The sequence below is a fragment of the Myripristis murdjan genome, chromosome 2, assembly GCF_902150065.1.
Source record: "Myripristis murdjan chromosome 2, fMyrMur1.1, whole genome shotgun sequence".
Classification (NCBI taxonomy): domain Eukaryota; kingdom Metazoa; phylum Chordata; class Actinopteri; order Holocentriformes; family Holocentridae; genus Myripristis; species Myripristis murdjan.
In genome coordinates, this window is record NC_043981.1 from 7,532,373 (window position 1) to 7,560,368 (window position 27,996).

The 27,996-nt window shown below is 41.2% G+C and overlaps 1 protein-coding gene across 1 annotated transcript; it reads right to left on the bottom strand.

Annotated features, from left to right (window-relative positions):
- Positions 1-1,544: 1,544 nt before the first annotated feature.
- Positions 1,545-27,984, bottom strand: igfbp2a (insulin-like growth factor binding protein 2a). Its single transcript, XM_030074739.1, has 4 exons — positions 27,581-27,984; positions 10,001-10,182; positions 3,155-3,295; positions 1,545-2,389 (listed from the first exon to the last, which is right to left on the bottom strand). The coding sequence occupies exons 1-4, from the start codon at positions 27,972-27,974 to the stop codon at positions 2,231-2,233; spliced, it is 876 nt and encodes a 291-aa protein (XP_029930599.1). The 5' UTR covers positions 27,975-27,984; the 3' UTR covers positions 1,545-2,230.
- Positions 27,985-27,996: the final 12 nt, after the last annotated feature.

Sequence of the window (27,996 nt, forward strand, 5' to 3'; positions counted from 1 at the left end):
CAGGCGTGTAATTGATGTACTCATTTTTCTTTTTTTTTTTTTTTTTTTTTGTAATGACAAATCACTATTTAAATAAAGTCCCACTACTCACGAAAATGTGTTTGAGAATTGTGTTTGACTACAACAGGCTTACCTCAAGGTTAATTACTGTAGGTGTTCATTTGTGAATTACACTTGTCATGAGTGCCATCACTGCTGGCTCTTTAAGCTCAGACATGGCCTGCAACATTTCCCATGGTTCATTGGGGCCAAGGTGACATGATGACTGCCACTTATACATGAATATGTAAATAGCTTTTATTGTTGTTTTTGTCTGTTAGGGATGGGGTTAGAGTACGTATGTGCAGGCTGGGTTTATGAAATTGGAAAATACAAATAGATAGTAAGTCCTTGTAAGTCAATTTCTTCTACTGATTGACATTGATTTTTACTTTATTTCAATGTCGTTTACGCCACCCAGCCAACCTGGACTTATTTCACCACTGAAATAAAACGGGAATTTTCTGTGTCTGACAAGTACAAAGCTCTATCTCACTGAACGTGACGCAGTGAAACTTACCCGTCTTGGTGCTCCAAGTACTGTAAGTAAATGAAATTAAACCATATGCCAAGAATTATTTAAAAGATTAAAGAATAAAAACAAGAGAGGGCCCAAGGATCTCTGCTGTGATTACTGATCTATGATAAAATATCAGGTGGACTACTGAAATAACATGGGTCAGTTCCCATGTGTAATAAAGGCTTATCGACTAGAAACATTTTACTATCCATTTGTCTCTGGCAGCAGGTGGAATATACAATAGCCACCCAAAACACACAGGGTCAGCAGACTAAAGTGTAGATTTCAACATTAACTTTCACTTTTACACCTGAGATATTCTTGTGCTCACTCTGAGGAGCACCTGCACATCTCTGTGAGTCTTTTGTCTTTTCTTAGCTGACAGCCTACATGAACCAATGCTGCTGCAATTCTGAATCACAGGTTTGCAGTTGTCCTTTAAATAGGGTTTACATATTCACCTGGACATCAAATTTGAGGATTTGTCAATGTCTGCAAGTGTCTTGTTTGGTTAAAAAAAAAAAAAAAAAAAAAAAAAACATGCATATTCCTGCTGCAAGTATCACAGTATTGTGTTGCCTCAGCTTTTCAGTGCTTTTTTGGTTTGGTGCCAGCTTTAGTCAGTGTCACTGTTTTCTGGTTGGAAACCTCTTTTCTCTCCCAATTTTTTTGCGGTGAAATGTCGTGTTTGGTGGAGGCGAAGGGCTCAAAAGCAGCATATTTTGAGGTAAGACGTATGAGTGCGAATTAGCTGTGAGAGGCCTCACGTTTTACTCATGATCTTGTGCGGTCAAGAAAAAAAAATGCAACTGTTTCACCATCCATCACAGGACTTTACTGAGGAAATGAGGCGTTAATCCTCCACTGCAGAGGAGTCCAGACAGCTGAGGCAGCCATGATTTGGGGTCTTATTTAAAAAAAAAAATAAAATCTAGGCCCTCACTGCTAATACCTCTGCAAAATGAAAGACTCTGATTAAAATAAATAAGCACAAAGGGAATTTATTTTCCTTTTAATTGCATTGTCTGCTCTATAACAGTCAACCACTAGGCAGTCTACATGTCCTTCCTAGCGCTGAACATTTAATGCACGCTATGACCAACATGTACTAAAATTTCATCTTTAACGCTGTGTATTAAAAGTGAATTCAAAGCCTACGGTAAAGCATGGGCTGTAACAGTAGTCTGCAAGCTAGGACATGGAAACACAACTAAAACACCAAATATTTTGAAGACTTGTCGTTTTTTTTTTTTTTTTTTTAAGACATACAGTACAAAACACTGAGAACAGAGCAAAACGTTGAGCAAAAGTTGCAATTCACAATTAGTAAAGCAATGTCACTGGTGCCCCAGGTGACCTCTACTCAATATCTATGAGGGATGAAGGGGTAAATGAAAGCATAAAATCTGTCGCATTTTTACCTCTTTCCCTAATAATCTGTCAATTACAGCTACATTCTATGCAGAAAGCTGGATTCTATTATTTTAATCCAAGACACTTTGTGGTGGTTAAATTCTCAAATATCACTGTCATCAAACAAACTAGAGACACATACACACAGAGAGATAACATATAGCTTACTCGAATGTTTCAAATACTTGTTTTCCCCAATACTTTACAGTTTTTTTAGTTGTTTTTTTTTTTCTCCTATGAAGACCCGGGCTGGCTGTCCTATATTTGGGGCATGAGGGGGAGCTCCAGCTCTGGTCCTCCGAGGTACTGGCTGCAGTTGGGGTCCCCCCTCACAGTGGGGGCTGATGGGATAGGCCGGCCGGTGTGAGGGTTGACACACCAGCACTCGCCCCGCTGACCGTGAAGAGACATCTTGCACTGGAAATACAAAACGTCCGCTTATTTCGGCACATTTCAACACCGCAAATCGCATCTCCGTCTTAACAAGTCATTTAACCTCATACTCAAAGCTAAAATCTTGTTTTTATTAAAGCAAGTGCCAGTCGGATGAGATAATCCTGCTTATATCCAATGCAGTTTCACTTGTTTCAGGGTTTTTTTCAGGGAGCAAGTATAAATACTGTATGTTGAAACAAGGGGCAGAGTAAGGCAGATCAGCCCACGAGGATCAAGAAAATGACACCTCATTAAATAAAATTCTGGAAACAAGTTGATCAGCATTGGAAACAAGTGGGATTATCTCATCCAACTGGCAGATTTTTTTTACCTTTTTTGAAGAAAAACAAGATTTGAACACTGAACATGAGACTAAGTGATTTGTTAAGATGGAGATTTTTTTGCACTGCAAATCCTAAACATGCATTACATTCATCTAAACTGACTCATTCAACATTCCCAAGTAACACCTTTTTCTTTGCAGAATTTTCCCATGATATAACTCTTTATGACAAATTCATAGCATAAATCACAGTATAATCACTAAAGTTGCATGGGAACAGAGGACTTTAAGGGGCAAAAGTAGGAAGAAATGTTTTTCTTTTTTTTTTCATTGCAAATTTCCATGTAGGCGGCTGTGATGCCCTACAGTGACACAAAGTTTACCCACCTTCACCTCCATGCGTATAATTGAGCGGCTACATGCTCTATGCCTACCCCCCTCCTTCCCAAAACGCCTGGAGTCACCTGTTTGAGGTTATACTGCCCCCTCTTGTCGCAGTTGGGGATGTGCAGGGCATACAGGTCTTCCAAAGGACCTCGGTTATCTCTGAAGGGCATCTTGGATATCCGCTCCAGCACCTGGTCCAGCTCCTGCTGACACTGAGTCTGAGCACAGCAGCAAAAACAACACGTCATGTTCACAGGCCCTTATGCTGGTATCAGGGTGTCTCTGAGCCGACAGACAGGCACGTAAAAACTGCTTTGTTATTTAGCTGCTGTCACACCTTGATTTGGACATTGCAAGTAAACCAGATGATTCATCAACTGGGATTATATCAGAACATTTTTAACATGGTGCATGAAATCCCACACACTCGTACACACACACAAACAGCAGATAGGTGCGCACTTTCACGCACAAACACTTTGGGAGCACAAACACAGGCGTGCACACACACAATAAAGTTAAAAGGCTTTCTGTAATGGGCACATGAATCATGTTTCTTGCCAGTAATGGATAAAAACTCTTGCCGCTGACCTCAGGTTTACCTCACAGTTTGACTTCAGCCAAGCGTCTGCGGAGGCTGGAGAGGGAGACACTTAAAAAGTTTCTGGTGGAGCTGTAACCTTTAAATGATTTTTATGGCGTATGGAAAATACCACAGCGCCTGTTAGTGATGCCCAGATCAACCCGGGATTCCTGGATATCGAACAGATCAGGTGTATTTAAGGTCAGCGAATATCGGCCTCTCCATTAAAGGGCAAGTGTTGCATGACTGGAAAATGCTCTGGAAAGAGCCCAGCGTTTGAAAACCTTTTGTGTAATGGCTGTTTTAATCCCTTTAAAATGATTCATTAGTCTCGAATATCTAATTTCCTTCATGGCACCAGCATTAATTTCGCATAATATTAACTTGCTGACCCCCCACGAAGGAAACATCGTGTACATGCACTCATAAATCTATTATTATCAGTTCAGTGAATGAATCAGTGAGCCAATACATTTATTGCTTTGATGCACCAATTTTTTCCGATTCAACTGCACTGATCTGCTCAGAGAAATAATAGAATTCAGCCTGAATTGTAATAAAATGATCCAAACTGAATTGTTTATGATACTAAAACAGAATCTGTACAAATTGCAACTTATTGGCAATAATATTTTTTTGGAAGATAATGTTAAAGTAATCCTGTTATCTTTTTCTTTTTTTACATTTGAGGATAGCTTTATGTTATTGTATCTTTAGTTTTTGAATATAAAAAAATAGCTGAAAGTGCTAAATCAAATTGAATCATTTACAAACGCAAGTAGAGAGAAATTGTTTCAAAAACTAAAATTTATTCTTAATTTGAATCATGAATCAAACTGGTAGCTGTAACATCAATCCAGCCGCCTCCGGTGTCAAACACAGGAAGCAACATTATCATCATCTTCAAATTATGGAGTCTCATCATTTAAGCAGAAGCCTGACCATTTTCAACCTCGCAATTTCTCGTATTTTTCCACCAAACCGATCAATTCAGACCAAACTCCTCACTGTGGAGCTGCTTATGTCTCCGTCCTGTGTCTGTGCAATCCTATAGAGCCAACAGACGCTCCATAAATCCACCGCAAAAGCACCCCAAGCATGTCTTTTTCAACATTTTGTTTACTCACTCCGTAATGAGACACGTCGGTAAATAGATGTAAATGAAACTTATGTAAAGTCTTTCTCATACATTTTTCATTCAGCCCTTCTCAAACAGGCTTGATGCTCCCTTGGCCGCTGCTTTAGCACTTCCTTGTTTGCTCTGCGCTGGCCGGCTGCGGCTGCCTGTCTACATGCTGCTGTGTACAGTGCTGCAAAGTAAACAGCCAAGAGTTGTTAGGTCATGGATAAACTGAAAATTAAATATATACATGTCTCATTATAGAGTGAGCGTCAAAATGTTGAAACAGGCAATTTCTGCCTGCATTTGGGGCCAATTTTTGGAGTATCCAAGGCTGCAGTGGAGAGCCATGGACCCAGCGAGGTGCAAATCACTCTGCAGTGAGGCAAGTTCGATCAAGATTGATCGGTATGACGGGAAATGATGGGAAAATAGGATCCAGGACCAAAATGGCTGGACACTGACAGTTCTGGCATGACTGACCGCTGAGGAACGTCTTGGCATGAGCAGCACACTTCAAAAAAATTTAAAAAAAAAAAATAAATAAATAAAACAAAGTAAGAAAATCTGCCCATGGGATGAGATAATCTCACTTTTTCCAACATAGTTTAAGGCGTTTTTCTGGGAACAAGTATAAATATGTTGAAACAAGGCAGAATATGGTGGATCGGCTCACTAGGATCAAGAAAATGACACTTGATTTAAAAAAAAAAATCTGAATACAAGTTGATCAGCCTCAGAAACAAGTGGGATTAGCTCAATCCAACTGGCAGATTTTTTTCACTTGTTTGAAGAAAAACAAGACTGAATATGAGACTAAATGACTTGTTTAACACATTTTTTGCACTATAGGCCACTGAAGACACTACTGAAGGTCATCAAACCCTATTTTACATATTCCAGCTATTTACAAAAAATAAAAATCTTCAGTATTTAGTGGAGAACTGGTAGTGTGAGGAGGTGGAGATTCATGGTAAAGACGACTACAACATGGAAGGGAACATTAAAGGTGCCCAACAGACTGACTACTAAATGAATTTTGAGTTTTGAGTAATAATTTTTGCCATTGAAGTAAAGTGAAAATTTCAAATATTCGCTGGTTACAGCTGTCACATACAAATTCTGTATCTACTGGTTGCAGCTACATCACACTTATATTGAGGGAAATAGTCAAAGCCAAGATGCCATTGTTTTATGGGTGCAGCATCACATAAAAAAACATGTTTTGTGCATCATTTTATACTCATTTCCTTGTAATTCAAGTGGACATATTTGGTATCTTTGGATTGGATCTTTGGTCTCCGCAACAATTTTAAATAAAATGCTGTGGCTTAGAACAAAGCTTGGCCATGTAGCATGCGTTTGTAATGATGAACCCACCGATGAGACCAGCAGAGCTAGAGGAGTATCTATTAATCAAAATAATGAAGACAACTTTGTTGTACCCTAAAATCATGTTTCCATGAGTTTACCATTGCTGTCAACTTGAATAACGTCCACCGCAGCCAGCAGCAGAGCGCAAGCTGAAGCAGACGGATGAAATGCGGTCAAAATAAAAAATCCTCCTCACCTCAGATGAAACGATTGTCCTCATTCTCCAGTTTAGTTTGCTTTCCACATAAAACATAGCTATTTGTGGGAAGGGATCATCTGTGCCTGATTCACCTTTATTAAAAAAAAAAAAAAAAAAAAAAAAAAACAGAGGTGGCCTGCTCTTTTTTCCTTTTTAAAATCTATTACCAGGTCTTTGATTTCAGTGACATTTATAAGATATGATACGTTATGTTAAACTCACGCTGGCAGGAGAAGCATCATCTGTAAATCAGTTCTCAAAACTCACTTTTATCATAAGACATTTTTATAATCTTTGGCTTTCACTTATTTTATTCGTATTGCTTTGTCTGTTATTTATTTCGTCCATATGTTTTTTTTCCATATGGCTGGGACTAATTTGCTTCAATGTTCCTTTTGTTTAACTCGTCTGTTGTTTGTTAATATTTTTTCTGGGTTGTGAGGCGTTTTGGATCTTTGTACTATATACGCTGAACAAAATGTCCACATTAACAAGTCATATAGTCTCTTCTTCTGTGTTTTTTTTTCTTCAAACAACGTAAAAAATCTGACAGTGGGATGAGATAATCCCACTTGTTGTCAATGCTAGTCAACTTGTTTCGCCTTGTTTTTTTTTGTTGTTCCGCCTTATTCTGCCTTGTTTCAGCACAACTGTCTCGCAGTCTGGAGGACATGTTGCAGACATGGCGCGACATGGCTGCTGCAGCACAACAAGTCCATTATGACGAACTGTGAAGCTACCACACTGACCACCGTCTCTCTTTTTGCACGGCTGACCTATTGTTTTTTTCTGTCAACACGCAGCTACGTGGCCCTCCAACAGGGAAAATCACAGAAGCAGTTGGTGTAGCATCACACCAGTTCCCCACTGGACTTGGCAGTGGTTTTGGACGGGCGTTTGAACCACTGGAGGAAGTCAACTTGTCTCTGAAGAGAGTGTTGTTGCTGGTATTAGTCTGCTAAACGGGTCAGTGACATTCACACACTCTTGGTGCGTCCTTCATGCACTCAGCTTGCCCCGGGGCATGTCAGCGTTTCACTTTGTGCCCAAGGTGGTTGGCTCATTCTCTCCTGTTGACCATATATGGCATTCTCTTCATCGCCTTTTTCATCCCGGTAAGAGCAGAGGTTTCACATGCTGTGTTCAGTTTGTGCCTTGTGCATCTATATGGACATGACTAAGAGCTGTCAGAGAAGTGACCAACTCTTTGTATCCCGGGGTATTCCCCACATGGACAAGCCTATTACACATCAACGGCCTTCCCACTGGATTGTGGGGGCGACTGCTCTAGCGTTTATGAGTTATGGTTTGCAGGTGCCAGCAGTCCTGCAAGCTCACTCCTCATGGCCTGGCTGCATCCTGAGCCCTGCTTAAAGGAGTTTCCATCCAGGATATTTGTGCAGCAGCAAGCTGGTATTCACCTCTCACCTTTGTCCAATTGTATAAACTGTACATCTCTGCTGTGAGTATGGCTCAAGTGGTGCTGAACTGCTGGTGGCCGCTTGAGATAAGCTTGTCTGGGAATAACGGAGTCTCCATATTTCATGGTAAAACATCAAAACAAATGCTATGAATGAGACTTTAGATTACTTGCATAACCCAATTCTCACAGTACCACATGCAAGATATCTCTGCAGACAATCTTTCTTGCTGTGGCAAAGCAAGAGGAGGTGTTTATTTTGAATGGTGCTGCATTGAGAACAAGTTATTTATGGGTAGGTGGGTCTACCTGATGCAGACGTCACAATCACCAGCCAATCAGGATTGGTGTAATGAGATGAATGCTTCTGATGAATATGCAGAGAGGCAAATCTCATAGTGAAACATGGTACTCATGCTACTCTGAGAACCAGGGTTACATAAGTCACCGAAAGGTTTGCCGTGCTTGATACGTCCTTTAGTCTTGATGCGTTAGACAGGCCAGGGGTAAATGGTTAAACACCTGGCATGTTAGAGATGCAGAGATCATTAGACACACTGAAAAATCATCTGCTGCTGTTGAGGAACGAATTTTGGAAAAAAACAGCTGAAGATTCCGAGCTGTGGGCGTTTAAGGACCTGGCTGTCAAAGCAACATCCTGACAACAACATGCAGGAATGTGCATCAGGCGAGCTAAAGGTCAAAATTATTAGTTTTCCCTCAGGTGGATTACTGTTAGGCGTCTAAAGACTCAGCTTATTTTTTCTTTAATTTTCCCCTCAAGTAGGAGCAGTGGGACTATTCTACAACAATGTCACATTTTTCTCTATCTCATTATTATTATGCAGGGAAGAAATTAAAAGTAACATTGCATTATGTCCCTTATGTGGTCTGACTCAGTTGAAAACTGTTTTACAGCAGGCTACTGTTCTGCAGCACATAAAAGACAAAGTCACATCACAATACAGTTTAGTTTAATTTATAATATCTAGATGTCTTGTGCATCATTGTATGCATAATTCCCTGTGATGAGGACATCTTTGGTATCTTTGGAAACCTTGGGATCACCACAATAGAATTTAACCAGCTGCAGCTTCAACAGCCTTCAAATGGGACAATGAAACATTTGAATTCTTCACTCCAGCATCCAAAGAACAGCAGCAGCAGGACCAGAGGGAGGCGGCACTGCACTCTTTTTTTTCCCCTTGCTCACAGTCGAAGGAGCGGTTTATGTACCCTGGCCAGGACTAAGGAGGTTTACAGTCGACCTGGAATATTCACCACTGAATTATTTAGTGGTTGCAGTCTTTCATCAGTGCGCCATGTATTACAGATTAACAGGCTTGAGCACCATGTTCGTCCAGTTTTTTTCAGCTAAATTCAATGTAAACAGGCTACACTTTCACAATGAATTCAGAATAACTCCTCCTATCCTACTGCTGTTCATATATATTTTAAAATATAACCCATATCTTCACCACATCCACTTTTCTTTCCAACACCTTGCACTTGCACACGCTTTTTGCCTGAATTGAGGCGTCTCCCCAAATACCAATCAAGTCAGCCATTTCACTTTCTTTCCATGGTTGTTTGTCCCCTCGTCCTCCATGGTAACACCGGGTGCCCAAATAATGACATATGTCTCAGAATGATGAATGATGTAAGATTTATTTATCGCCACGGCAACGGTGACAAACCCAATTTGACCATTCAAACAAAAGTCACATGTAGGTCGCAAGGCTTGAGGCTTCTGATCACATTTTGTATCACACTGTCCTTGCTGGCCAGAGTGGATTTGGAAATCCGTCCCGCTTTTTGCTATTCACACTGAGATGTGCATCTTTACATGTCCTGCTGCAGATTTGACAGAAGGTAAACCCATTTCTGTAGTTCTACTTTGATTATTAAGCTTGGCATTATTCATTTGCATCCCTATAACAGACAAATTAACAACACTGAGACACTGTGACTTAAAGGGACACCTCATCCAAAATATAAGGGGACACTTGATTTAAATACAAATAATAATACAATAAGCTCCATGAAGGAATACCCATCCAATCCCATTATATTGGGGAGGGAGACAGCCTGGAAACTTTACTAAATCTCATAGAAATGACCTGGATGGCCAGAATGCATCAGGGCTAAGTGTATTAGAGTTACCTGCTGGTTTTATAGAATATAAAACCAGCAGCATATATAGAATCATGGCTTCAGTGCCTCTCACCTGTTTGGGTCGGGTAGCTTTGGCTTCCTCTACCTTGTTGGTTTTCATCTTGGTCTTCATCTCCTGCCGGTGCTGGCGTACAGCGCTCTCCTTGGGCCCCAGCCAGGCGCTGTCTTTGCTGGGCTTTCGGATGGCTGGTATCTCAGTCAGACCCTGCTCGGGCACCGGCTCCATGGCCTCACCTGCAAATGAGGAGTCAAAATATGATCTAAAATTTATTTGGGCATTTGTGTTTTTTGTACGTTTAACATAAGAAAGTCAATATCAGGTCTGTCTTACGCCAATATACATTATATGAACAAAGGTATTGGGCCTCCTACACATTACACCTAAAGGAGCTTTTCTGACCTCCCATTCTAAATCAATAGGCATTAATATGGAGTTGGTCCCCCATTGCAGCTGGAATAGCTTCCACTCTTCTGGGAAGGCTTTCTACAAGATTTTGGAGTGTGTCCATGTCTTTATTGAGCTTGCTTTGTGCACTGGGGCACAGTCATGCTGGAACAGAAAAGGGCCTTCCCCAAATTGTTCCCACAAAGCTGGAAGCAGAGAATTGTCCAAAATATCTTGGTGAGCTGAAGCATTAAGATTTCCCTTCACTGGAACTGAGGCGCCCAGTCCAGAAAAACCAGCCCATAGCGTTATCCCTCCTCCAGCAAACTTTACAGTTGGCACAATGCAGTCAGGCAAGGAACGTTCTCCTGGCGTTCACCAAACCCAGACTCGTCCATCAGACCACCACATAGAGAAGCCTGATTGGTCGCTCCACAGAACACGGTTCCATTGCTCCAGAGTCCAGTGGCAGTGTGCTTTACACTCCATCTGACACTCGGCGTTGTGCTTGGTGATGCAAGGCTTGCATGCAGCTCCTTGGCCATGGAAACCCATGCCATGAAGCTCCTGGCTCACCGTTTTTGTGCTGATGTTAATGGCAGAGGAGGTTTGGAGCTCTGCAGTTTCTGAGCCAGCAGAGCGTTGACCACATTTACGCACTATGCGCCTCAGTGCTCGGCGACCCCGCTCTGAATCATTGTTTTACTTTTCATATTTCACATTGTACTGCTTTTGCTTCTACACTTAGTTCACATTTTGAATGCAGGACTTTTAGTTTTGCTTAAGTATTTTTCGATTATGGTGCTGCAACTTCTGATCAAGTCAAGGTTTTAAATGCTTTTTCCACTACTGCATCACATGTAGCCATTCAGTCAAAAGCTGAAATAATCACAGTGTAAATACAATGTTTTGCCCAAGGACCCACTGGCAAGACACTGGCTACTGATGCCTTTTCCTGCACAGGACGGCCTCTCTGCACACTAGACCACTCTGACACCCTGCTAATTTAATTCAGATAACAGATTAGGTCTTTTAGAGGCTGGAGGTCGGGTGTAATAACATCTTGCATACATAAATGGACAATTAGGTTGCATTATTTAAAATGCATTTTAAGTTTCAATTAGCATAAATTAACATTTGAGAAGTGTTAACCACACAGCAGGGTAAGTCTTTGACAGTGAAAGCCCAAACAGCCTCTCCATTTCAATTTCAATATGCTCAGAGAATGCCTGCACTAGTATGTGAACTGGATTACTGACTAAATTTCCATTTAATTTTGGCCCAAATCATACATACATATGAGGGAAATTTTAACGCTATTGTGGCATTATATTTTCACTTAAATTTTGTCCATTATATTCTTACATAATTCATAAATACATACTGGTGAATATTATGTTTTTTTGTGAAAAAAAGGATTGACTGTGAAAATAGTGATTACTTTGAGGGTGCTGGCTTAAAAGCAGAGATCAGACACTCCATCACAGGGAATATCAACCTGCAAAAATAATACCCTAACCACCAGTTCAAGCCTGAAACCTCAAAATTCAAATAATCAAGAATCTGTTTTGTTGTTGTTGTTGCTGTTGTTCATTTGTTGTAGGATTGATGGTGTAACTGCTCACTGTGCTGCCTCCTTTTCAGTTTTGATGGTGTTTAAGTGTCCTTTGCCAACATAATGAAGGCCTACCTGCTCAGTCACTGGGCAGCTATTAAAATTTCAAGCGAGGTTTTGCACAAAAGTCCTATGCTTCTGGAGTGATATCAATGATCCAGTAACATGGGCTTGACAGCTCAACTGTTAATATGGTTTGGATGTATAAATCAGTGACTTCAGAGTTTAAAAAAAGGGTCTGAGTTGTCCAAACTACTGTAAGAATCTTTTAAAATCCCCCTGTGTGCAAAACACTCAACATAATACAGGAAGTCAATTTATTTCCCATGCAACTGAGCAACCATGTACAGTTCAGTCAACCAGTTTGTCGGCCAAGAAAAGAAAAGTCATCCTTGGCTGAACTTTTTTCATGATCATTAGCTGTCAGCTGTCATGAGCAATAACTCCACCTGGCAAATGCCTGGCAAGATTTGCACAACTTTTATTGGAAGGACTACAGCACTAATAGCTCACAAAGAAAGCTTAGATCAATGCAATCCATCTTCAAGTGCTGGTGGCAAGATCTGAGGTCACTTATTGGCCTTTTTGTGCCATTTTTGTCAGCCACAATTGAAGATTTGGAAAGGGACGGATTGGTTTCTGGGCATCTGAGGACCAGCTTAGGACAGAATTTGACTGAATGATGGCTTTTAACACTAGGGTCTTTATTTTGAATGTAAACCTTATTGCCCCACCAACAGCGCCAAGAGGCCCTAAGCCTCACGCTCCACGACACTGGGTCAAATCTGATCAACCTTTGGGGAATGATGTGTTCTAATGTTTATATGCAGTGTCTACAAACTGAAACCTGTGGCACTGCAGCAATTACTCAGACAGCACATAGCACTTATAAAAAAAAAAAAAAAAACCCTGTGTGATCGCGGCATGAAACAGGGCTAGTGTCTTCCTGAACGTTGTCTGACTGTGTTAGCGCAGCGGGGATAAGATGAATACCATTCCTATACAATATGCAAGCCATATTCCAAAAGCATGTTCAGTTGTCCATGACTGTAAAAACCAAAAATGCAGACAGAAATTAAGATTTATCGATCAAATTTTCCACTGCGTTTGCCCACAACAATCATGCTGGATGCAACATCACTCTAATTACTGTTGAGGCATGTTGACTTTATTCCAAGTGTCACAGAAATGCTGTTGGAGAGTTTTCATGTCATGCTGCATGTTATCACTTACAGTAAATACTAAATAGGCGGTTTTCCACCCAAATTATTCGGGTAAAGTAGTCCAAGGGACTACTTTTCAAGGAACTAAAAGGTTGCTGATGCTGTTTTACACATCATTTTTTACAGTTGTGATGCATCAGGCTATTTTACCTGTTTTAACCCCCCCTTGTTGACAGATTACATCGGCCTTCTGACACTTTTTACAGTGTCGTCCTCCCCTGGTTCTAAACTGATCCTAAAATATTATGACAGCACTTCCTTGTTTTATGAATGAAGTGGTACACAAGTTGAAGCAGCTGCTCTGTGTGTGTTTGACCAATCAGCAATGGTCATCTCTGCAAGCCCTACCCCAAAGTTCCTGTACTTTTTTTAAGTGCCACCTGCAAAGGAGGGAATTTTGCAGAGTAACAAAATGTCCCTGGAGCTAGATTCAGACCCTCGTCTCCATGGTTGAAAAGCTGACAGTTCCTCAAAAGGTTCCTGGTTCCTTGGGAAAGTCCCTGCAGTTGGAACCTGCCTACAGTAGCTGTAGTGTAGTGTGGTGCTTTCTCCAGGCAAAAATCAAAATGACTTTGACCATCTCTGCTCATCCTTGGAGCCTTGTTAAACATCAACTTGAAAAAAGAAGAAACTCCCTTGAGCAAACAACGTGAGGCTATAAAGTCCAAGCCGACATGTTGTTTCTGACAACAGAGCATACTTTGAGGTGAAGGGTGATGGGGGAAGCGCAAGAAAAGCACTTTTAAAAAGTCAACGTGACACAGTATTTAAAAAAAGTCAGATTACATCCTGTACAGTGTTAGCCTCTTGAATTTGGATTTTCCTTGAAAATTCACCTTAAGTAGCTTCAAAGTGGATATTTTTTCCATAATAAACAGTGTCACATCCATATCTTGTATCTGCTGGTTGATCTGCTTTATTCTGCCTTGTCAAAACATATTAGTACTTGTCCCCAGAAAAATTCCTGAAACAAGTGAAACTGGATTGGAAACAAGTCGGATTATCTCATCCCACTGGCAGATTTTTTTTTCACCGGTTTGAGCAAAAACACGATTTTAAAAACTCAACATGAAACACAATAACTGCTTAAGATGGACATTTTTGGCAGTGTAAGTAAAGATTATTATATTTTACCAGCAGACAAAACTGATGTCCTTACAGGCTTCTTCATCCCTATTTGATCTGTTTGAGCCTATTTTACTTGTGCAGCTCTTGTTGGAAAGATAAGCTTGTCTAGACAGGTGTTTAACCACTTACCAATGGGTAAGTGGTTAAACACCTGGCATGTTAGAGATGTAAGGATCATTAGCCACACAGAAAAATCATCTGCTGCTGTTGAGGAATGAATTTTGGAAAAACAGTCGAGGATGCCGAGCTGTGGGGTTTCAGGAGCTGGCTGAGAAAGCAACATCCTGACAACAACATGCAGGAATGTGCATAAAGCAAGTGAAAGGTCAAAGTTATTAGTGTTTTCCTTCAGGATTTGTGAAGTGTCTAAATGATCGGATTAATCCCATCAAGTCTTTTTTTCCCTTAAATTTCCCTTTAGGTATAGCTTCAAAGTTAAAAAGCATGCTTTTCCATACTGTATGAAAATGTCACATACATGTTGTGTATCTGCTGGTTGCAGCTACATCACAAGTATACTGAGTGTAATTTTCAAACCCAAGATGTCATTGTTTTATGGCTGCACCATAACATCAAATAGAAAATATCTGTATGTCTTGTGCATCATTTTACACACATTTCCCTGTAATCCAGCAGGACACCTTTGGCATCTTTGGAAACCTTGAGATCTCCACTAGATTTTAAAGTAAAGTTCTGTAAATTTGGGCAAAGCTTGTCTGCACAGCATGCATTTGCAATGGCGAACCGACTGATGGCACTGGCAAGGCTGAAGTTAACTGTTCTGCAAGTAAAGAGGTCAGTTAAAGCTACTACAAGGAAATTTTAACCTGTTATGAAACAGCCTCAGTTTAATACCGATGCCTATATGTAACCTACATAAGCAGACAAGAGCATCAGCGAGAAGATCGGCTATTTCTACATCATTATTCTAAATGCCTGTCACCGGTTTGGTGTCCTCGCAGAATCAGATGAAGCATTTTAAAGCACACCAACCAGAAGAGTCTGTTTACATTTCCCCAGGTTATATATGTCCATGCTGACACACAGGACTGACATCTGAATCTGAGGCTCTATATTAATTATATATATAACCTAATTTAACATTAATGTAGTTAACGTTAAATTAGGTTACAGCTTCCACTTTTGTCCACAGGGGCCCCCAAAATCAACTCAAAACGAAAGGTCCTTGTAGTTGCTTAAAGCTACTAACAATAGCGTGGGCTTTTACTTTCATGCCTGTAAATCAGCCTGTCAGTAGGCGTTGCTTTGAAGCTCTGTCCATGTATTTCACCTACGCAGGGCCCTACTGATACCAAAATGAAGAAAGAGTAGTAGCCACAGACAGTAGGGAGGTCAAATATCTGGCCAGCAAGCAGGGAGTTCATAGTTATGCAAGAACCAAGCTGTAATGTGCAGACATGAGGAATGGTGTGTGTAAGTGGGAGAGCAAGAGTGTGTGTGTGTGTGTGTGTGTGTGTGTGTGTGTGTGTGTTACTGTATCCTTTCTCAACACACACAAGCACATGGTAGCAGTGCTGCTGGTGGTGCAGAGGCATTCTCTGCGCTCTGCGAGAGGTAAATTTGACATCCGGTCGTAGAATATGATTACAAAAGGCCTAAGAGAGAACGGGGAGAAAGGAAATTCCAAACGAAGCAAAAACAAGGTGCTGGCGCCTTTTGCCATCAGATAGAAATGGCGTTGTTGGACTTCAGTTTCCCTTCTTACGCACCAGCGCGCTCTCTCCGGCTTTTCTTTGAAGACAGAGTTTCTTCGCAAAGGGCAAAAGTCAACTGAAATCAGGTGTGTGTGTGTGCCTGTGTGTGTGTGTGTGTGTGTGTGTGTGTGCTGCACAGATAAACACACAACACACACAGGAATATTGGCGGCTGGGGTGCCTTTTGTTTTGCTCTCTTACATAATCCCCACAGTATCCAAGTGCAATACCATCGCTCCCGCTCCTGAGGAGAAACCTGAGATGTTTGCGTCTGCACAAACATATGGGCGTGCTCGCTCACACGCACATACACACACAAATGTATATGCAATTAAACAAACAGTGATCTCCCTCACACACAAACACAGAGGGTCAGGACCCCACTTTGAGGGGGCACTAGGCCTCTGCAGTACAAGCTGTTCCACAGAGGTGGGCTGGGGATCAGCAGTATCAACAGAGCTGCAGGCCTACTGTCCAGTCCACTGCTTGAATTAATCCTCAGACAATGGCTGGAGAGGCTTCCTTTCTATATCTGATCCATGTCGAATTCCCAGATGGCACGTAGGTCAGAAGTGTCATGACTGATTGTCCAGATTCTGGTCAACTGAGCAAATGGCAGACTTGGCTGGGCCATGGAGAAAGGACGTGTTGGAAAAAGAAAGGATCCCAGCATATTGGTATTCTCGCTTCCTTGCATTTACGCAGAAACAAACAGACATTTGCTTCATCAGCTGCGTGAATGTGGAACGCGGTACAAGAAAAGCAGGCCTTCTCTCAATGTGCCTCTCAATGCAGCTGTGAGGTGTGAAATAAGTCATGTACCACTTAAGAAGTTGGTGAAAGGCAACGATAGAGTAGCTGCAGTCCATCATCCATTACAAGTCCTACTGGGACTGTTTTCCTAGAAACACTCACTCAGCAGAGTGCAGAAGTGTTTACCTTCCAGGCTTTCTGGCCTGACACAGGCGTCTAATAGCGAGTTTTGGACAGGCTCTGGCACGTACGCACCTCGGCATCCGAGGCCAGGCATCTCGCTCGCTACCAACACCGCTACTTGAACTCTGCGGGACCGAAACTAGGACATGAACGGAGACAAGCTGTAACACATCGAACTTTGGGAGCATCACATGCAACTGCAGCTGACAGACAGGCGTTGCTTGAGGGATGTGAGTGAGTGGACACAGAGAGCTGAAGAATCAACGAGACAGATAACAGAGGCAGAGGGAAATATTTGATACTTATTTTAGCACTAATTATATCATAATCTGTTCATTAAAACCACCTATCTAATATGCCAACAACTTCTGTATGTGACTATTATCAGGTGAACACTTGCGTGTCCTAAGGGTTTCCTAAGCCCAGCTGTCAGACCTTTCTCAACTCAGAAAGACAGTTTGATCCTTTCATTAAAAAAAAAAAAAAAAAGAAAAGGCAAGGAAAATCACCTACATTTGTGTTTACATGTTTTCACCTGACAACAGCACTTTGTCAATTCTACATCTAACCTGCTAACCTGCTACAGTAAGGAATTTAGAAAGAAACTGACATTTTAACTAGGGCTTGACAATCTAGAAAAAATCAAATATCGGGATATCTTTCACCAAATACCTCAATATCACAATATAAATATATCACAGCCAGTAACATTCAACACAAATATTTCTATCATATTATAGGATTTTCATCTACAGGCCACTCAAAATCACTGGATTTGAAAGCAATTTGAGGCTGAAATTGATGTCATCGCCTGATCTGAAGTTGAACACATGCTTTACAGTGCATACATATGATTGGTTATGATCCAACGGTAACATATTAACATAATTAAATCATGTGGGGGGCCAGCAATACATATATACAGTATAGTGCACACTTACAGTATGTTAAGCTGTAAACCTATCAGTAGTCAACATAGTTGGATTTCTTAGGACAACAGGCGCTCTGTTTTGCACATCTTATCTTCACCATGTCTATTGAAATTTGTATATTGTTTCAAATCCATTGTATTTTCCCAACTCTAGTCTATATCCAATTCTTTGCTGTTGCAAAGGCTCAATTTCCCCACCGGGATCATTTAAGTTTCTTTTAATAACACACTATGCTGACGACATATAGATAGACCCAGCCGTACAGCAGTTTCACTTGATCCAAAAATATCAAATAAAAAAGTCAAACCACAGCAGCAATATAACCTTGTATATTATGTAAAGCAATATGGCATCAGCCAAGAAAGACCACAGTAGTATCTCAAGCAGGGTTCCACCAATATTGGTTTTTGAAGGCTGATACAGATCCCAGTGGTTCTGTCAGTGTTCAATATCTTTAAAACTGAGCCAGAAATGTAGAAGTAGTCAGTGTGTCAAGGTGGAAAAGCCTCTGAAGCTACATTTAAACCATCATAAATGTCTCCACTGAAACCCTGACCAATAAAATTCTCTTTTGTGGGCTGGTAAGGGTGAGCCACTGCACCTACTAATTGGTATGGAGGACTCTGGGATCCATTACTGCCTTTAAAAACAAAAACATAATTATGTCCGCCAGGCAGCAGCCTCAAGGAGATCGTGTGTTTGGTCTTCAGAAGAGAGTGGCGAAGCAGAGTCCCTGTTACGGCAAATTCAGACAGAAGTTTATCTTTTTGGCAAACTATTCTGACACAAATGACTTTGCAACAAAAGAGTCCTACTTTCTGTGTCTCAGACTGCTTTGATCTTGATGGAATAAATTCTGACCAGATTTTCCAAGTTCAGAGAGAATACAGATGGCGATTTTGACAAAGTGCATTAATTAATAGAAGAGTTGATGACAGGCCTATGAGTGATTGGGGTGTCACCTCTTGATGACAGAGAAAAATGCCAACAAAACGGAGTGACACTGTGGTGACCACTTCTTCAGGGAAAAACCTCAGGTATAAAGAGTATCACAGTTCTAAGGCAAATGTGAAATGCTCAACTGCAGGTTTCAGGAAGACAGATATGGAATCATGTAAGCCGCGGCCATCTTACTGCCTGGATCCACAACATTTGGTGAACTTGAGTTGCTGAGGAGCCCAAGCAAGCAGTTTGGCATATCCAGCGTAGAAGCTGAATACAACAGATAAGATGCAAAATGGATGTGGGATGACTCTCCCCATCTCTAATGAAGCTTGGGAGATTTTCCACAATGTCTGCACACTGCTAAGATTTATTATAACCCTGCCAATAACCTCATGTACAGCGGAGAGACTTCTCTCAATGGCAAATCGGATAAAAACAAGACCGAGATCCTCAACGTCAACACCTCGCCTAAACGACTTCACCCTTTTGTCCTTTGAATGGGAACTGTGAGACTCATTGGACTATGATGAAATCATATCTATTTTTAACAGTAAGACCCAACGTCTATGCCTTGTCCCATAGGCCTAATTAGGGATTAATATGTCTCCAGTAATACATCAACGGTAGGCCTAAATTTCAGAGTTCAGCTGAACACCCGGATGAAGTATAAATCACCCAGGTTCACACCGTCAAAAAAAAAATAAATAAAATAATAATAAAAAAAAATAACAGGCTGAATCGTGCCTTGTGTACATGTAACACATGACTATTTGACCACCAACCCCCCATAAACAAGCACACATATGTCAGTAAAGGCAAATCTAATCAAATTCTTTTCTGTGCACAATGTGCATCATCTATTTATTTACTTACTTATTTGTTTAAATATGGCTTTTATTATATTTCAGTCAGTGACCTTTAAGAACAGATCTTGGTGGATGATGGAGACAGAAGCATCCCTATAGGAGTTTATTTTTATGTATCTGTCGTCTGACTGGCTGATTTATATATACACCAGAAACTGAGCTGTTATTACATACCTCATTTCAGCTAGTCCTGCCATCAACTATTGATATGATGGAGGCTCCTCCACACTTGCTGCACTGCACACTCCACACGGCACACACTTGCACACATTTTTTTTTTTTTTAAAGCTGTTAGCCCATGTAATACTTAAATTAGTCTGTTTTTTTTTCTGTGGAGAGTTACATGTACATCTAAATGGTTCATAGTCTTTTCCAACCTTGAAAGAATAAAACTCTAGGTAAACACTTTACATGTGTAATTCGGTGGTCAAAACGCTTTACCTGATGGTTAACGTAAGGTCATTATTTCTGCGAACTAATACTCTGGTCTAATCTAAGTTTTCATTGCTTTTCGCCGCGCGGAGCTATCAAACCTGGCTCGGAGACTGTCCCGTTCCCCTGCACCGCCCCCTTCCCCTCCACTGTGAGTCAGCTCAGTAGCATTTCAGACAATGTTTGTATTATCGTAAAGCACCCTTGACCAGAAGAAGGAAGGAGAGAGAGCGAGCAAGAGAAAGATTTGACAGAGAGAGAGCGAGAGGGGGTGGAGGGTTATTCTGGATCTCAATAGAGGCACGAGGAGATTCTTGGCACGGGTACACATGAAGTCGTCGCCTGGAGGGGAGATGGCACAAATGCCCCTGTTTTGGAGAAGCTGGGGGGTGGAGGCGGATTATCTCTGGGCTATTTCAGTCCTGCGGGCTCCGTCTGGACACCCCCGCAGGTACAGAGGAATGCCCCTTGTTAGCTAACAATGTTATTTCAGGGACCAGATGGCACAGGAGTTTTTTCCCCACCTCATTTTTCCCCTCCATATCAACCTTTATGACAATATTGATGGAACAAGCCTCCTTGAGTCTTGCCCAGCTCAACATGTCGGTACGGCAGACACAAGCCTTGGAGATTTTTGTGCACAGTGCTGACAAATTTAGACAGTGGAAAAACAAGAGGTTGGAGAGCTGAACAGCACTTTGGGGGGAATTAACACAAAAACATTGCATTTCGATCCATTCCCTTCACCTTGGTTAAACAAATGCACCAAGCATGCATCCTTGGATGTATGTTTACGCATTATCAGCCAATCAGACCAATAGCATGATACAGTATGGGCACCGTTATCACAGTGTTTTTGTGAAGATTCTCCTCCCATTTTCATTAAATAACTTTATATTGCCTAATATCCCTACTATAGATGGAATTCCACAATAAATGTTGCTGGAATCAGAGAATCCATGGATAGATGGATGAGCATTTTCCTCAAAGATTTAAGCTCTTGTGTCAATTGGCAGTGCCTATGCTTCTCAAAGACTATCATCTCTGGACCTTCACAACAAAATCCCCATATAATTCACTGAATTAATCCCTAAAAATGCCCACTACTCCTAAACTTGTGGATTACTTGTTGCTTGTTGGTAAATACATACCTACAGTGGCAAATGATGCCCATGACTGATGCAGATTTTGAAATGAGGTGCTTTTAAATAATGCAACTATTGTGCAATTAGCTGCAAGTTGCAAATGAAACTGTTACAGCTGCTATGTCAGCAAATCCCTACAGCACATTGGGAATGATGAAGCAAACCCAATTGATTATCTTCACTGGCTGGTTCTTCTGTGAAACTATGAAATAAGCCAGCCTCAAACATTTAAATTTACTTTATTATGTTAAAGTATGAACTCCACCACCATAAAGCTTATGATGCTTTGCCCTCAAGGGCTGAGATGACAATTCTCCCTGCACAAGATGCAAAAATCTCCATCTTAACAAGTCTCATATTCAGTCAAATCTTGCTTTTCTTCAAACAAGTGAAAGAAATCTGCCAGTGGGATGAGCTAATCCCACTTGTATCCAATGCAGTTGCACTTGCATCAGGAGTTTTTATAGGGACAAGTATAAATATGTTGAAACAAGGCAGAATAAGGCAGATTGTCCCTGGAGGATCAAGATAAAAGACACTTGATTCAAGTTTAAACAAGCTGATTAGCACTGGAAACAAGTGGGATTATTTCATCCAGCTGATAGATTTCTTTTTACCTTGACTAAAGACAAACAAGATTTTAATACTGAATATGAGACTCAATGACTTGTTAAGATGGAGATTTTTTTTTTTTTTTTTGCAGTACATGTAAATATCACTTCCTCTCATCATACTTGAATGCACCATACCCATGCTCTTTAAGCCTGTGGAGTATCTACTGCAATAACTAAATAGACGCATCAGCAATTTTAATCTCACTCTAGCCTTCAGTGACACACATGCATGCAATCATTCATGCAACAATAAAGGCGCACACACAAACACGCAAATTGGGGATGCAACAGGCAGGGAGGGCAAATCAGAGAATACAGCATTTGGTTTTGGTCTTTGCTCCACCTAACCAACCCAATTTCATATTTTTATGTTTTCAGTTCAAACATTTAACTGAAATTGGTCAGCCCACATATTTGGGTGGTCCCACGCATCATTTTTAGCTGCGTCTGAGCACCACAGAAACATCAAGGCCTATTTGCTAAACACAAAGTGTCACAACATCTTCTTTTGCTTTATTTTATTTTCCATCTGCATTTTCACCACTGTAGCTTCAGATACTGTAGTCAGTTCATCATCAGGTAATTGCTTAGTCAGGCTTAAGTTAATTAAGGCTATAAACTTGGATTTACTGCACTCAATTTATTCAATTCATTACATCCAGGCATCTGTATAATACTACACTATATAGGAAAAGGTATGCAACCAAGTACAAACTTTGCCCTTTTCTGTTTGCAGCTACAATATCTAGTCAGGTCAACATAGGTAAACTTAATTTCCCCTCATAGAACATCAGTCAAATGTCAATTCTACATCAATACATAGTTTACTCAAACTGAAAAATCGTGCCTGCCACAGCGATCCAACTTAAACACGCATATCTACATAAACATCCTGTTTAATAGACACATCTACAGGCATTTTCAGCATGGTCAGAAAAAACAACTCTGGTATTGCAATTGTTTAGAATCTAAACAAAACATTACAACAATGAGAAATTGTTGCAGGCGCTCCAGGAAGCCCTTTTCCATTATTTATGAGCAATAGCCAATGCTAATATTGTGCACTGTTGTTACTTAATTCATTAATTTAACACAGTAAGCAAAAAATGTCTGTGGTCTAGACCAGAAGATTGAAAACAGGGGCGACAACAAAAATGCGCCAGTGGCAACTACACATGACATTTCACTGAATTTGAGGAGATTCATTCCCAAACACTACAGATGTGTCTGGGAAAGACATTTCAATGTATTTAAAGACTTAATTGCTCTGTATTCAAATCAACAACATATGACTGGATGCTCGGGCATATTTCTATTTCTAAGACACATCACTAATATTGAAAAAGGAGTTCATACAGCAGCAATCACTCAGTGAGAGCAGGTGTTATGTTCTTCTCATGGTGGAATAAAACCGACCTGGCTTTGAGTTTGATTTCTTGTCTGTTAAGTGCCAGTGAGGCTCAGTCTAACCTGTTGAAGCATCCCTTGTTTGAGTGCCAGATAATAAAGGTATGACTTACAATTGCAATGATGAGCAACGGTTTTTGATATCCGTTCAACATAAACATTCATTCATGACCCCAGTCTTGGATCAGGATTTGGAGCCCAGTGCCAAAATCAATATTTTAGAAGCTTCATTACTGATTAAACAGCCGATATCATGCTTTCTGCAGCAGCAGGACGGCCACAGGACCGGGGTGCAGCCACACCCGCACAAGTAACCTCCAACAAGATATTTAACTCCTAACTGCTCTGGGGAAGCTGTGCTGGCTGGCAGGTGGGGGAGATTAACAAAAATACATCAAGTGAAATTTTAAAAAAGTACTTCTGTGCTTCCTTTCCGACTAAAATTTACCTTTTGCAGAAAAAAATGAAGAGAATGATGTCGCTCACATCTAAAACGAAAAAACTCTTTGGTCCTGTATCAATTAATGCAACAAAATGGCTTCACTAATGGCTACTCTGCAAGCATGGATACGTGAGAGTTAAAGCTTCAACAAATATGAACCGATAATATCAGAGTCTTGAATATCTTTATCCCTCTCATCACAGTTTCCCCGGTGAGTCACATCCGCTCTCCACCACCTTCCTCCGCTCCCTCGTCTGACCTTTCATCATAAAAAAGTCCCTTTTTACCTCTGCTAGTAGTTCATATTTTTATTTCTCTTCCTTGCACCTTTTTCTCACATGATCATTCTCCGAACTGTCAGCAAAGGATGGTGTCTCTGACCTCTAATACTGGCCGTTTATAGCGCTGATCCAGAAATTTACACTTAGTCCAATGTTGCTGTCATAGTAAATGACTCTGGCTGCTTTAATTAAAACCTGAAAGGCCCTTTTCCATTACACATCCCTATGACTATCTAGATTATCACAAGTTATATGCAGCATCATTTCCCCCCGTTAGAGGTTTATAATTTAATTCAAGTGAATGTTTTGAACGCTGTGATCTACTGATATGTTGTTTTGTGCTGGCTTTGTAAACCAATTTCCCCTCAGGACAATAGATGCTATCATATTTCATCATGCTGAACTGAAATGTCTTGTATCTGTCAGTAATGTATTGCATTGCACTAGACTGTATTATAATATGACACATTGATGGGCAATGGACCATCAGATACATTCACCAATCTATTTTTTATATATGGAACATTTATGTACTAAGTCATTTATTACATCTCCCCTGCAATATATCCAGTTGTCTTTTAAATCTATAACTACAGATTGGCTGTACTGGTTGAATAATAAAGGTTATATAACAATAATATTGTCAGAGTTTATTTTCTTTATAACTTTGAATTAACTCCTCTATAAACAATGCAACTTCATTAAAATAAACCAAAATGATCCCAAAGGGAATCGAAAAATTGTGGTTCATATTTATATTTATTAGAAGTGATATTTCATCCCTCAACCCTCTTCCTGAGGCAGCAAACAGCTTAAAAGAGCCCCTGGTCCCCTGCTCAGATACATACAACCACTTAATTATTAAACGCTGCTTTTTCTGCAATGTGGAGGGTAAATACAGGAGGAAGCCGGTGCAGCGGACAGCAGGCAAAATGTAGATTTTTATTGATGGATGTCAGTGTCAAAAATGTTGTATTCGCAACCATCAGTAGACCTTGTGAGCTATTCTCCATCGTGGATTTCATTATTTCCCCCTCTTGCTGTGTATCCTGTGTGCACTGTGAATCATTTTTCAGGAAATCAAGCCTGTGTAGTCCCACACTAGGCCTAAGGAAAACACACAGTAGATTAATCGGGCTTCTAAAATAGCAAAAGCGAGTTTTTTGCACACTTTACAATGTTTTCTATTATGATCTGGAATATTCTGCAGCAATATACTGAGAAACCATTACACCTGATGCCCTTACACCGCTGTTTTACCAGGTGCTTTTTAAGAAACATACTTTATCACAATAATTGAATGGCACAAACAAAGCAGAAGTGAGCTATCACTGGTGAACACATTAAATTATACTAAAATGAACGCAAGGACCTTTATTTTGAAGCTGACAGTGGTATACACATTACACGCTACCTCTGTAGTCTGCAGATGAATGCTCGGCCTGCTGTGAGAAATCTGGAAGTGACATTTGATTTGGATCTCGGTTTTGATCCAAGACGTTCACAGATGTGTTCAGCCTCACTTCCTCTGGTTGAAAAAACAGATTTCTCTTTGCATTTTCTTTTTTATCTTTTTCACCTTCAGAGAGCCGTGCGCACTTCTGTTTCACCTCACACAGGCTACTGAAACTCACTCCTTCTGTCTTTGTCAGAAGTCACTCTCCCATCTGCAGCTGGTGCAAAATGCAACCACAACTATGGAACGGGATCACGTTACCCCTCCTCTAGCATCTATACACTGGATGCCTGTTCGAGCACCAATTTAAAGATTTTACTGATTGCTGTTAGAGCACATCTAGCCTTAAGCTGCATCTCAGACCTTTTAACCCTCTGTGAGCCAGAGCCCAGCCTGAGCCAGCTTCTTAAGGGTGGCCTTTGCCATCAGGCCCCATTCGCTTTGAGAGTCTCCGAACCTGAGGCACTCAGACCGGTGTAAAAAAAAAAAAAAAAGAAAAAGAAAAAAGAAAAAATCTCTGACATCTTTTAAATCACCTCCTAGACCAGCTTCAAACAGACAGGCTTTTATATAATATGTCTATGTATTTTGTTTTTGTTTGTTTTGCTTTGTTTTGCTGTTATGTAACCGTGCCTCAATTCATGCCCAGCCCTTTTATTTCTCGTCTGTGACCATTTGTGCAGCTCTTTATAAATAACATGTATTATTTACCATTGCAACAATGCAAAATTAAGCTGTTATGAAGGCAGATTTTCAAACGAACGTGCCGCGAAACGTTTTTTGACCTCATGTCAACGTGCTACGTGAAGCCCTTACAAAGACCAGGGTTGCTCCATGTGCTGTCTCCGGTAGTTTCTCTGCGTTCCAGGTGTCCGTTGCCAAAATAAACACGCATCAGTCTAGAGGTAAACTCTGACAAAGCATAAACCTGGAAATGAGCAGAAATCACATCCCAGCTGCCTTCCACTGCACACCCACTGACTCTGTGTACATGCAGCTTAAAAATCTGTCAATTGATAGGGCTGTTTACTCGTATTCAATCTGACCTGTCGGTGTTTAAACACAAACTGCACAAGCCTGGCTGGCTCCCATCCAAATAAAACTCATTGACATTTTCTTGCACACACCCCAACAGTTAATCCGGTGCGGCAGACTCATTTTCCAGGTAGATAACCCAGTCACTGGCTACATGTTGACGTAGTCAGTGACAGTTTTTCACTCACTTCTGGTCAAAGCCTAAAGTCCAGTCTGCCAATCAATGCAGCATTCTTCTTACTGTCTCTCCCTCTCTCCCTCTGTTCCTCTGTCTCTTTCTTTCTCTCTGCTCTTCCCCTGAGGAAATGTCAACATTAATACTGTGATGTTTTTGTGTTCTTCCCAACAGCTACAAGTTGGGGAGATTTGCAGGCCCGCTGGCTCTTAGGCCGAAGTCTATTACACTGTTTTAAAAGCAGATTGTTGGGGATATTGTTTGGGAAAGAGGGAGGCTTGATCGGCCAGCTGTTTCAACCATAGCTGAGGTTAACTGAGCAGAGTTCTTGTTCCTGTTGTTTCTCTATTCCCACACACATGGGAGTGGAATGGTAATCCACTAAAATACAGCAATCAATGACAATGAAAATGACTCAATGACTTAAATCAGGAGCAAAATCTCAGTGCATCATTACAGGGCTATAGATTTTTTTAAAAACTACTCTGGGAAATAGAAACTTTTAAACAATTTGTGGTCAGAGGCTGCAGATATTGTGTAGGTGTGATAAAACAGGCTTGGTTAGGCAAACCTACTGGCCCCAAAGTAAAGCAGCTATAGTAACACTGTAATAAATGTTTGGAGGATGCAATGCAAACATCACAGCAAAGCTATAAAAATCGCATAGGTATATCATCGTGATACCACAGGAGTTAAATAAGTGCAATAACTCGCTACTTGCAGTGTGTCTGTACACTGTCCCTATAGGAATATTATAGTGGCTCTCCGTTGAGGCTCTGCCTTCCGTGACAGTGCATTCAGACTACTCCTTTCCAACGCAGCCTTCCTCTCTGACTGCAGTCTAGACAGTGTCATTAAAAATTCATACAAGAAAACCAGGTTTCCAGTAAACTGACTGACCGCTGGTGTGCTCCCGGGGCTCCTGGCTCCAAGTCGCGGGCTCGGCGTCCACTTTGCGCCCGCACAGCCCCTGGCCCTGCACCAGTTGCTCCAAGGGCAGCTCCGAGTCGGGCTTCGGGTAGCACCGCAGACCGCTGGAGCACCTCGGTGTGTACACGCCGCACAGCTCGCCCTCTTGCCGGGCGCACACGGGACAGCACCCGCAGCCCGGCTCGCGCACTATCTCCGCGCAAGTCTCGGTGAGTTTTGGGCACTGCGCCTGGCGCTCCGCGGTGCAGCCCGGGCAGCGGAACACCATCTCGGCCAGGGAGGCACCAGCGAAAGCCCCGCAGAGGATCAGCAAGCTGCAGCCCGCGTACGATAGCATTGTTACAGGCATGAGCTTTATGGTCATTATTATGGGCGATGGAAGGCAA